This window comes from Grammomys surdaster, unplaced genomic scaffold (assembly GCF_004785775.1).
Source record: "Grammomys surdaster isolate TR1022 unplaced genomic scaffold, NIH_TR_1.0 375, whole genome shotgun sequence".
Classification (NCBI taxonomy): Eukaryota; Metazoa; Chordata; class Mammalia; order Rodentia; family Muridae; genus Grammomys; species Grammomys surdaster.
In genome coordinates this window covers 355,174-368,116 of record NW_021604794.1, presented here as the reverse complement: position 1 = coordinate 368,116, position 12,943 = coordinate 355,174, and the positions used below count along the sequence as shown (strand labels likewise).

The window sequence follows — 12,943 nt, the reverse complement described above, 5'->3', positions numbered from 1 at the left end:
GTGCAAGCACTGCTCCACTGTCTGCACTGTGCAAGCACTGCTCCACTCTGCACTGTGTAAGCACTGCTCTACTCTCTGTACTGTGCAAGCACTGCTCCACTCTTCACTGCACAAGCACTGTTGCACTCTTCCATCTTTCTTACCTCTCCATTGCTCATAAGTTCACTACAATGACACCCATCAGCCCCTATGTACTCCACTCAGCTAGTCCAACTTCTACCAAAGCCTCAGATGAGGTTTTAATGGGTTAGTTTATCTTGTAGCACCTGAGGGACTGGTCTAAGACCCCTGTGGGCATAAAACCCAGAGATGCTCCAGCCCCTTACATAAAGTGATATACGTATGGCATGTGGTCTCCCTGCTCCCAGTTTGTTCAAAATCTAGCAGAGGGCACACTGCTGCTCCAGTGGGTCTGTAGGTGTTCAGTTCAAAGACAGTTTCTTTAAAAATACTTTTACCTGTAGCTGGCTAAATTCATGTAGAAACCAAAGGAATGGGCACCAACTGTACATGCCTGGCTGCTGTGAACTCAAACTTTACCATTTCAAATGTGGCAAAGAAAAAAAAATAAAGAAATGCTTTTCTCTTTCTTTCCTTTGTTTTCTTTCTTTCTTTCTTTCTTTCTTTCTTTCTTTCTTTCTTTCTTTCTTTCTTCTTCCTCCTCCTTTCTTATTAGTATGAGGCTTCTTAATCTGATACATATTCTATCTAAACTCAGATGCTGAGTTTTAGTCATAAATGCTTGGGTTTTATTTTTATTTTATAAAATCTACAGTTGAAAAGTAGGTTTTTTATTATACCTGAGATGTGTCAAGGAATATAGATTTATTTACTTTTAATTTATACAAATTTAATTAAGATTAGACTTAAGATTCAGCCATTGAGGCCAGCTGTTCACATAGGTCTGCAATCCCACTCAGGAGGCAGAATCATCAAGGTCTGTGAGTCCCAGGCCAGCCTGGGCAGCAGGGCAGGTTTTAGCTCAGCTTGGACTATATAATGGGACCCTGTTTCACTGAACAAACACACACATGCATACACATATTAGCTGACTAATTAATTAGTTCAGGTGTGCTAGATATAGTTCTAGTACTTAATGCCATCTGTTGTTGTCACTTCTCAGACAATAGGCTTCTGAGCATCAAAAAAAGGGCAAGCAGAAAAACCAGAAACATGCTTATCATGGTAAGTACTGTGGGGATGCTTCAGATATAACGGCTCTTCCTGGCAGGGAGGGTGATAAACATGTAAATAGCAACCACATAAAGCCAGTTATGATGAAGACAAAACAGAAGAGAGAATGCCAGAGAAATAGGAAAGAGCATGTGCAAAGGAGACTGTTGTTTGCAGTCTGGTAGTTATGGCTTCCCATGTATGCCTGGAAGATGGGACAAAAAAGCTCTGAAGAGAACAGCCTTGGGCAGGACTGAAAGTATCACCAGCAGGCCAGAGAGCATTCTCAGAACACCACCAATAAAGAGAGTCCCAGTGAAGATGGATTTGAGCTGTGTTTGGGGAGAACTCACTTGACCTTGATGTGGATGACAGACAGAAAGAAAGAAAGAAAGAAAGAAAGAAAGAAAGAAAGAAAGAAAGAAAGAAAGAAAAGAGCTTGGCTGCTCCATGAGCAATTAGCTACTGCACCAGTCCAGGAAAAGGTGCAGGTTCTGGGGAATAGGATCAGAACCGCGGTGTTGCTTACAGGGAGCACCTCAGGACTTGACAAGTTGCAAAGGATCTTCCAAGGCTCTGTAGCAATCAAACCAAGGAGGACTGAAGACCCGAATGAAGAAATATCATCTCTAGTGCATTTGTACAGAGACATCGTAACAGAGGTTGAAACATGACTATGGATGAGGTAGCACACCTGAAGAGAAACAACCACATACACACTGACTGAGTATGCCGGTCCAACGGTGTGACGGCAGATGCTAGCCTTCACACTGTCTTGGCTATAACACACATGGGGATTATGATGGTTGTGTATATACACTAAGCCACTATATAGAAGGGTGGGCTGTCCTCTGCAGGGCTCTGGAACTAATCCCCAGTAGACCAGATGACATGTGTATACTAGTCTATGGAGAGCTGACAACATTTAGTCTGGGACCATCCATCAGGAAGCGGCAGTTGCCAACACTTGCTCTTCAGCTTATATCAAAGGACAAAGGAAAGTAGTGGAGAAACGCCATTTAAAAACTCAGACCAAGGCCGTGATTTATCTTTAAAAGGCTGGATACCTACTATGTAGACCAGAAAGCAGGTGTGAGGCTTACAGCAGGCTGTTATCATGCCTAGGTCACCTCTGAGACTGACACAGCAGTGGATCCACAATTTAGGCTTTGCTTCTGGTTGGCCTTGCTTTAGAAGCTTATTGTTTTTATTTTATAATTGGCAGGGAATATATCCATCATGCACAGGGCCCTGAGTTCTATCTTCTGTACCTCAAAATCAAAACAAAAATGGTAGAGAAAGGACAAAGAATGAACATATAACTTCTGAATGGTGGCTGGAAGGATGTGCACTGAAGCCTTCTCTTTGGTGGTCAGGCACAGGGGTACATGCCAGGAGCCCCAGCATTCGGGGAGTACTGAAATGTGGGTAGGACAACCTCAGCTATGAGGAGTCTAGACTCTATGGGGACTCTGCCTTAAAGACCACAGTGTGGGGAAAAAAAATCACCTCAGTGTCATTTTAATTTTCTTACCTAGAAGCCTTTCATATTCTAAAATAAGTATATAACCTTTTCACAAAAGGCAACAAGACTGAGGAAACAGATAGTTTCAGTCTCTGTGAGGTCAAAGGCTCCCAGAGTGAGGTATTCCTAAGGAGGTTGGATCCAAGACTTTTGTCTTTGTGGGTCTCATGCCCACTTCTGCTGCTCCTGAAGCCATGCCCACTTATTTTCTCTTTATGATTTCTATTCAGCAGAGCTGTGAAGGAAAATTGAGGCAGGCTTTTCTGAGAAGATAAAAAGCCTCTGTAGCCTGTGAGATGGAAACTTCATAAGAGAACACTGGTCTCTGTCACCAGAGAACTCGGTTGCTGGACGACAGAAATTCTGAGGAGAACAAAGAGCAGAGAGCCTGTTGGTGCTGTGCTGTCACTTCAGGGCAGGCATGCTAGTAACTTTATATTATAATGGCGGGATGGAGAACAAGGTGTCCCATTCACTGAGAGCTCCTGCCACTATGGGCTCTCAGGCTCCGCCAAGCATTTCACTGAAGTGGAAACAAAAAGAAACTTACAAGGAGTGTGGAAGGGGCTGAAAGCAGGTAGGTAGATCACCAGTGGCCACATAAATAACCAGAGAACTAGAGTGGGGTGGAGGGGATGAAAAGACGCCCTGTGATCGCTCACCAGCCCAACTTATGCACTAAATCAGGCTTGCTTCTGTCTGCTGCTGCTGTTTTTACTTAACAGCTAAGCACCAAGGGAAATGTCAGTTGGACCCTAAAGATAAGTTATAGCTGCTGAGCCTCATTGCACCTGGCTGTTTTGACAGTCGGTTTCATCAGTTCATGGTAGAAAGCCTTGTCTCTGCTAAAGCTGCCACGAACGCAACTAGATCTTGGGAAGAAAAGGTTCAGCTCAGAGGCAAATCTCACCTTTTCTTGTTCCTTTCCCCAGTTTGTATGATGCAACCTCCCCTGCTGCCACCAAGAGGAAGGTCAGTCCTGCCTCATACACGCCACGTGGGCAGCCTGCTTCCAGGCACACACTGCTCAGACTTTAGGACGTCATCTTTCTTCCCTCCTGGACAGCTGGGGCAAATAAGGGTCCTGTTCTAGAGCAGCCTCACCAAAAAGGCCTGGGAGCCTCCAACTGCCTTCTTAGGCCCATAAAGCAAACTTCACCGAGACTGCCAGAGAAGCCTCACCTAAACACTGCATGGTGAGGCTGGTTCTGCAAGTCATCTCATTCTGAAGTCACCTTCTTAGAAGCCACAGGCTCTCATAACGTACCTGATGTTAAAGTGCTGCCATCCAGGCTCCAGGCAGCATCCCCTCACCTGTTTTGTTTAGTTTTTATTTCTTTGATGGTTCCCAGAGGGACCGAGTCAACCAGTAACTTCAAGTAGCTGGCACACATTTCTGAACTGAAGGCCAAGTATCTCCCAATGAGCTGATGGTGGTTGGTAGTAACATTTCCCCTTGTTTGAAGGCTGAATACCCTTTTACTGCATTTCATGGCTCACAGACATTCATTGGCGCTCAGATACTTCCAAGCAGAAGTTCACATAACCAGCCACAGAATCAGAAAAAATAAGCTGGGTATAGGAGCTGCTTACCTGAAAACAGGATCAAACTTTTCACTGCCACAGGAGTCTGTTCACAGCCACCAAGGACACCACAACAGTAAGTCTGGCCCTTAGGCCAGCATTTGGGCTAGGGAGGAACCTGGATTATCCAATAGATACTAGAAACATGGACCTTCCCATGCGGATGGTAAACATTTCTCTGTCGCAGATACCCATAACTTGAGGGGGGGGGGAACTGATTCCAGGTCCCCAGGATGAAGCAATGTTGAGGTGGAGATGCCAGCCTGACACATCAGTATAACAGCAAGGAAGTTCAAAGGTAGGGTTGGAAGGAAAACAAGTACCATGGTCAGATAATGCTGTGGCAAACCAGATCATCTGTTTGGCTCTACCCAAGCCATCTGCTTCACCTACTGCAGGTATTAAACTGTTGCTTGGAGACTCTACCCAAAATACCCAGCATGCTTTGCATGGCCTCACTTAATCCACAATGCAGTTCCCACTGTCGCATTCACCTACATCCCACAGGGACTCAAGCCAGTGGCTACTGTATGGCAGCATTTTTCTGACACCATTATTTTTATATACATATTAAAAACATTACTGTCATGGCTCAGAAGCTAGTAGTAAACTTTACTCTGATCCTGAAACAGTTCACAGGTACCTTAGGTATTCCGGAACACTCAAGCCAATCACGGACGATGTTCTCAACAGACAGGCCGAGCCTTCAGAAACAAAACAAGAACCAAATAGTTAAAAAAAAAAAATGCTTCAGAACACACAGGACCGGGACCTGGCTAAGTATTCGGGCAGAGGAGGGGCTCTCTTGAGAATAAGCACTGCCCCACTGGCTGTCTGTGGGAAGGAACCCGTCACATTAGGGCCATCTCTCCAGTGAACACCAGTGTCTGCAGACCAAAACTGACGAAGCACGGTCAAGGAGCAGCAAATACGTTTAAAGCTTTAGGGGACAGGGATGTTCCTGGATCATGTAGAGCCTGACTGCCTGCTAGGGAGGCAAGGAAAGTGAGGTCTCAACAGCAGCTAGTGTGGCAACAAGTCACTGAAATGGGCAATAACAATGGGCTGCAAGAGCAGGGTACACTGCGACCGGCCCACCTGTCTGTTTTCCATGCAGACCCACATCAAAGCCCCTCTCTACGCAGTGTTAGGAATTTCTATCAGCTTGGCTGAAATTAAAGTGCTTTCTTGCCCTGCTGACTTCACTGGTCTATAAAATCATTACATATCTGCAATACTAACAGCTGATGGTCTTCCTTCAGCACCAGGCAACTCCTGTTCATGCCCAGTATCTGCTCACTGGCCCTTAGCCAGGAAGAAGGCACCCTGCTTCCTTGGAACCCCCATCACTCCCTGACCCCTCAATCTTAGCACATTTGGGGTAGAATGGTTTGCTGGCATCGTGTTTACTGTCTTCTTGAAGGATGAATGCTCTCTACCAGCCAACCCCAGCACTCACTACAGTTCCTGGTAGGAAGGTGGGTTTCTGTCAAGATATTTTTATTTGAATGAATAAAAACACATTTGGGGGAGGGGCATGGAGATGGTTCTGCAGGTAAAGCCTTGGCTATTCAAGCCTGATGGCTAGAGTTCCATCCTAGAACCTACACAAGAAGCTAGATGTGGTGGCACATCATGTGTAATCCCAGCACTCCTATCAGGAGAAGGGAAGTAGAGACAAAATGACTGCCTCAAAATGCGTGAACTGGCTAGCAGAAAACAAAAGAGACCCTGCCCTAGCAGGATAAAATTTAGAACTGACCCTCCAGAGTTATCATCTGGCAACTGTGAGCAGGTACAAGAACACACACATGCATAACATAAGTAACTCCCCTCTACAATTTCTCTATTGGTGATAGAAGTTGTAGAAATATGCAGTACACTGAGGAACTAGAAGGCTGAGTGTAGTCCACTGTGGGCATCTGGTCAGAAATCAGCTTTCAGTGGGCTGGGGAAATAGCACCTACTAGGGAAGAAACACAGGATATGCATGGAGAGGGTCTGAGCTTCCATAGCCAGGGTCTCACAAGAGGACTACCAGGCAGATGATGGGGAGCAAACCTAAGAAGTCAGAGGGACAGGTCTTCCTGGTCCCTGTAACAAGTGGCATTTCCAGACACGCCTCATAAGAAAGCTGAGGACCACCATCAGTGGCCTTTTCATCACCTGCTACCATGTAACACCATCAATCCAGGTCAAATAGCCAAGTACTCTGTACATTTGACACTCAGAGACAGACTGCTCCTCAGAGCATCTTCAGGAGGATCACTGTCCTCCCTTGTGCTTAGGTGAAGGCCCCAATACACCCTCAGTGGATTTGGCTGACCAGACAGGACTATGAGGGTAGGTCTGGCTGGCCACTCAGGGAAAATAGCACAGGAGAGGGTCTCAGAAGACAGGGCTGGAAACTAGCATACACGGAACTGGCTTCAGTGTTGAAAACCCAGGGCTGCTCAGAATGAGAACAGGAAACAGACCTCTCCGCCAAGTGAATTGTGTCCCAGTGGCATGATCAATGGTAGGTAGAGTGCAGACAGACTGCCTTTGTTTCAAATAGGCCTTCAACTTGTTGTCTCACTTCCAATGTAAACAGAATCAGTCTTATATGCCAGTTTCACACATCTCAAGGGAAAACAACAACAACAACAACAACAACAAACAATTATTTTCTTGGACACAGGTAGGAATTGTTGTTCACTAGCTTAATTTCTAGCCAGACTCCTGTGGACCACACTCTGGCATTATCTTAATCACCCATAGAAAAGCCAAAGTCAGAGGCACTTCTAAGGCTGACTGTGCAGCACCTGACATCTAGGAAGACAGGTCTATAGCATATGGAGAGAGACAGCACTTAGAATGCTCAGAAGTAGCATGGATGGTCAAAGAGTCAGACACAGTGGATACATCCAAGAGTTCATAGAAACTGGGATTAAATGTCCTGAAAAGGCAACATCTGAGTGGTGACTTAATTGCTGTTTCTGAGTGTTTTTTCAGAAGATGGTGAGCAGCTGTTGGGCATCACCACAGAGGAGTAAATCCAGGACACAAACATCATCTCCTTTCTGGAATTTCCACTGCAAGACTCTTCTTTCAGTGGCGTAAGGAGAGGCCAGGGAGCAAAGACTGAGAAAGTAGGTGTTGTGCATTGTCCCAAATCCTCAGGCAAGAAGCCTGAGGACCAGGCAAACATCTGTATGAGGCAAGCATCTGGTGGAGCTACCATGGCCAGAGTAGAGGGAGCTGACGTGAAAACATCCCAGAGATTGTCTCTGCGGAATAGATGATGGGTGCTTCATAAGATGCTGCAGCTTATAGGATTTGCATCTGTGATGTGGAAGACCATATCCTTGCTCAGGGAGGATGAATGGGTAGAGCATATCGAGAAAAATGCTCAGAGGTTCTGAAAAGAGGTGCCACTTGAGTATGTAGTTGAGAAGGCGGCACTGTCCTGCATGCTGGGACATGAGCAGTGGAGATAGAGGAGACACAGAGCAAGAAGACATGCCTACATGCCTATTCCACAGAGTCAAAGTGTAGATAAGGCTTGACTCAGCCAGTAGCACCTAGCATGGTATGAGAATGGACCACCATGACTACAAAATAAAGAAGAGTCAAGAGGCAGGGAGGTCACATGGCAGGCTGCTGATTTGCTGGCATGTGTGTTTGTGTGTGCACATGCACTTACTTTGGAGACTTGGTCTCTCTATGTAACATAGGATGGCTTCAAACTCAAGGTACCTCAGTTCCCTGAGAATGTGCAACCCATGCTGAGGACGTAGAATGCTGAGGAAGGGTAGGGAAGGCTGCAAGACTGGCAGTAGACTCTGGCTTCTATCAATCTCTACAAGGCAATATTTCACAGAAAGCATGTGACCACTACTGTGCCTATCTACAGCCAACTCCAAGGGTTTGTTTACTGTCTAGTGGTAAAACAAATACTGATGCCATACTCAGTTTCTTCACACAGACACTCTGGTGGCACTAAAACAGAAAACGAATGAAGACATCTCTAAGCTCTTCCAAGTGGAGGCACAGAAGCAGCAGCTACCATCTATGTATTTACTATGTTAGAGCAGTACAGAAAACATCCACCTAAGTCTTAGAGAACCAGCACAAATCCAGTGTTGTTATGCACCGTGTGGAGTTGAACAAAGTCCTCGGGGCTTGGGAAACTTACTTAAGGCTGCACAGATGGTACCTGAAGAGCTGGGATTGAAATTTATAAAGCTCTGCTTTCCTTCTCATGTTGAACCTGGGTTTCATCATGAATCCCTTTCTGCAGTGGTATAAACACGCCGCAGACACAGAGCCTGAGCACCTGTACATCTGTGCCCAACATAGCTGTCCCTTCTTGCTAACACTTCTCACCCTAAAGGTAGCCAGCTTCCTGCTGGGGCTGCCTGGCTTGTCTGCTCTCCAATTACCTTTGAAGAGAAGAAGAGGGCCTTTAGGGGCAGAGATGTGAGGACGAGAGAGCTCCCGAGCCTACAGTCAGAAGCAACAACTCTTCTGCCTTAACTGAAAAGAGCTGGATTTTCAGGCCACTTTTCTCTGGGAAGATTCAGAGCATCTTATAAGCACAACCCCCTTGGTCCTTACGGTAGCTATGTGAAGTGGATGATGACTGTCTGAGTGGGTGTCAGTCACAGCCTAGGTAGTCAGTGTTGCCAGGGGGACATCTCAGTTCTGCTGTTAGTGCCCTAAGCCTGTCTGGGGAACGGTGGGATAAGATGTTAGACCACCAGAAGAAGAATCATGCATTAATACTTGCCCACTAAAAAGCAAGGGAGCCACCATGTAATGATGCTACTCCCCACCCCCCCAACACCGAGAAGAAGTGGACCACATGTTTTCAGAGAAAAGTGGGCATCTGTGATAGTTTTGCTGTTTTGATCATTACTATAGAAATGGCACAGCAGTGATTTAAGTGAACAGCTGCCTGTCACAGGCAGACCCACAGTGTCTAAGCCAGTGGTGTGTGTTTTCCCTCTGAGGTCACTCAACTTAAACCATCCTAGCAGACAAGCAGAAGCATTTCCACATAGCCAGGACCCAGGACACACAGGAAATGACCCTTCTGCATGTCTCATCACTACGGAAACAGATTTTATGCAGCAGATAGCTAACCGGACACAGACCGAAAGTGCATGACCTTCACATCTGTACTAGGGCATTCACTTTTTCCACACTATGGCTGAGACCTGGTACTGCGGGCAGCAGGCAGTGCTACCCACTGGCTGCCTGCTTGCGTGTACCACACTTCACATGGCAGTGTGGGGTTTTCGTGCCCTATCTTGAGACTCTCTGGGGTATAAATGTGGTCACAATTAGTTAATACAGAAGGAACCAGAACATGCTTCTCTCCCTGATATGATACTGCTTACAAAAGTAAGCTGTGTTTAAAGCCTAGAAAGGGAACAAGTGACCTTTGCATGATGTGGACATGAACAGAACTAAGCACAGGCTTGCAGAAGATGGGTTGCACACACCTGGACGTCTTGCTATTGACGTCTGAGCTGCTGTGGTGAATGAGGCAGCTACTGTCACCTGTGTCTATCGTGGGCCCACTAGTTTGCTGGTGACTGAGTACAATGCTGTTATCATTCTTGGCTCTTGCCTTCAGCCTCCTGGGATTTCAACCTTCATGCTCTCCCTCCACAACCCACCACATACTCCCACCAGTTTCACATGAAGCAAATGCCAGGCCTCAACAACTTTGAGCATATAGGTACTAGACACAGAAAAGAACCAGAGTTTGAAATGGAAAGGCCTTGTCTGAAAGCAGAACTTAAATTCTATACATGTTTTTAAAACGCTGATAAGTTATGCTTTTCAACCCCGTCTCTATCTGTGAAAGCAAACTGTGTCTCAGAGCTTTCCATGGTGTTGCTCATTTTCTTGATCAAAACCAAGCATTTGTGCTCAGTAGATAATGAAGATTGCTTATGAGTCGGGGCAAGTGAGTGCTCCCTGCTCTGTGGGGGAGGCAGAGCAAGGGGGGTAAACAAACAGATGAACATGCACACACAAGCACTGTAATTGATGGGCAAGATTAATCAGTAGCTGTGGCTGACACCAGAATCTGGGGGCTGAGGTTGCTGGACCAGCTATTCTCCAGGGGAGCATAGGTTTTGGCAGGGGGAGGACGGTGCATGGGTCCTTCTAGACGGCCTCCTGAGCACTATCTTCTTCCCCCTCAATACTGATTCCTGGGACAAGCAGTTACCCACTACACTTTAGAATGCAAAGAAAGGGGCAAAGAAAGAAAAGTCAGTCTCACACCTGATTCCTATATTCAACATGACAACAACTCACCCATTTGTAACTGTGGCACCTCTCAAGCAACCTATGACTCTGTTCTTTGCTTCAAAGCCCACTGCCAATGTACCCATCACTGAAATAATTCCAGTTCTCAAGATCTCTTGACTCAAATGCACTAGTGTTCTCTCATGGATCTCCCAGCTTCAAGCCCTCCCATTCCCCTTCCCTCCCGACTCCCTACGTCCTAGGTTCTGCCTTTAGGTCTCATTTCAAAGTCAGGGCTGCTGTCTGTCCGCCCAGGACCCAGACCTCACAGCACCCTGCATATGCTGATTCTAATGTCCTGTGTGAAGTCAGGGCTGCTGTCTGTCCGCCCAGGACCCAGACCTCACAGTGCCCTGCATATGCTGATTCTAATGTCCTGTGTGGGTGACTAGAATAGCCAGTGATTTTGGTAGTTGGTTAGGATCTCTTTGAAGGCTATCATTGGATTTATTCTCTCCCCTTCTCCCACAATCTTGTTACAGGAGACGCTCCACAGAGAATGTTAGTAAGCTGAGGCACGACAAAGGTGCAGAGGAGCTTGACACTGACCACTCAGTGTGACTAGCAAAGCCTTGCCGGCTCAGCACAGCTCAAGTGCCTAACAGATGTACCAAAGGATCAGTTTGCAACTAGGGCCAAAGATTAGAGGCTCCAGGGGGTAGATGTGCAGTCTTTGGAGGCCCACATAAAATTAGTACAATATGCTGCATAGGTAATAGAGCAAGCCATCTGTTTGAACAGGCAAACTAGATTTTGAGATTAGTTAGCAGGCAAGAAGATGTTTAAGTTTAAAAATGTACTCCAATACACTTGGTGAAGTAGGTTTTTTTGTAGACAAGAGACCACTTTAACATTTAAGGAGAATTCTTAATGAGACTTAAGCCTGCTAAGCAAAGCATGATCCCACTGGGAAAGGCACCCCGCCCCGTCAAAGGGATGCAGTGGGTGGTTGGCAGTCATACAGGCCATGGATGCTGCTCTAATCTCCACAACTACAACAAAAGTTTCTTTGTGGGCCCAGTGTGTTGCCTCAGTAAATATCCACAACAATAAAATCCAGGCCCGTGGAGCCAGAGGGCTCAGGGCATCCAAATGAGCTCCATACCACATCATGGAGATTAAAAGACACAGACCTCTCAGACTAACGTGTACTGTGCTGCCTCAGTGAAAACCATTGTGTTTCTGCCCTAAGAACTTTGTCCTGAAGGAATGCAGTCAGCATTTGGAATGCAAGTTTATAACCAACAGAAGAGGCCGTATGGTACATCTATAAATTTCTTCCTTTTCTCCCTTCTTTTCCTCTCCTCCCTCCCTTCTTCCCTATTTCCTATGCTCAAGGTCCTAAATAAGGGCCTCTGAACTCTATCAGAGAACCTGAGCTATTGTCCTGGGGGCAGGTATAAAAGAAAAGGAAATGACTGCCACTATAGCATGGTAGTCAGGCACATGCCTAGCATGTGTGAAGCTGTGAGCTTAACATCCAGTATTGAGGAAGGAAATATGTATACATTTTAGGTCTACTTTTGAATGATAAATAGCCACATCTGATACCAGTTTTGCAGAAGAATCACCACCTGTGCTGGCTAGTTCTATGTCAACGTGACACAAGCTTGAGTCATGTGAGAAGGGGAAACTTCAATTGACGAGAAACTGCTTCCATAAGACCGGACTGCAGGCAAACCTGTAAGGCATTTTCTTTGTTAGTGATTGATGGGAGAGGACCCAGTGTATTAAAGATGGTGTCACCCCTGGGCCTGTGGGTCTGAGTTCTATTAGAAATTTGGCTGAGCAAGCTATGAGGAGCAAGTCAGTAAGCAGCACTCCTCCATGGCCTCTGCAATCAGCTCCTAACTCTAGGTTCCTGCCCTGCTTGAGTTCCTATCCTGATTTCCTTCAGTGATGAACAGTGACATGGAGGTGTAAGCCAAATAAACCCTTTCCCAAATTGCTTTGGTCATGGTGCTTCATCATAGCAATGATAGCTCTAAGATATCACCATAATATGTCTACAAAAATCCACACCAAAACAAAATAAAAACAAAACAAATAAGCAAAAACCAGGAAACATTTAAGGCCATCCACACAACACAGTTCCTTAGCACAGCCTCCTGAGAGCCTGTTGTCTTGCTCAGTTGCTGAAGTTGCAGTTCATGCTTGTGAATGAGCACAGAGTGGCAGGAATCAAGAAGTCTATTGATTCCGAATGATGCACAAATTGGCTTCGTGTTTGCATGCTCCTGCTCTCTTAGTGTTTTTTTATAAGCAAGCTCGATCGACAGTATGAGCTCAATCCTTAGAACTTACATGAAATGTGGCGGAGAGACTTCACTCCACAAAGCTGCTTTCTGATCACAT

General features: G+C 46.0%; 1 protein-coding gene across 3 annotated transcripts in view; it reads right to left on the bottom strand.

The window, feature by feature from the left end:
• Positions 1-12,943, bottom strand: part of Aopep (aminopeptidase O (putative)) — a 298,386-nt gene that overhangs the window by 80,739 nt on the left and 204,704 nt on the right. For all 3 annotated transcript variants that reach the window (XR_003713119.1, XM_028781229.1, XM_028781230.1), the window contains exon 11: positions 4,926-4,986. Coding sequence is in view for 2 of the 3 variants with exons in the window: in XM_028781229.1 (XP_028637062.1) it covers positions 4,926-4,986 (61 nt within the window). In the remaining variant the exon portion in view is untranslated. The remainder of the gene's footprint in view (positions 1-4,925; positions 4,987-12,943) is intronic.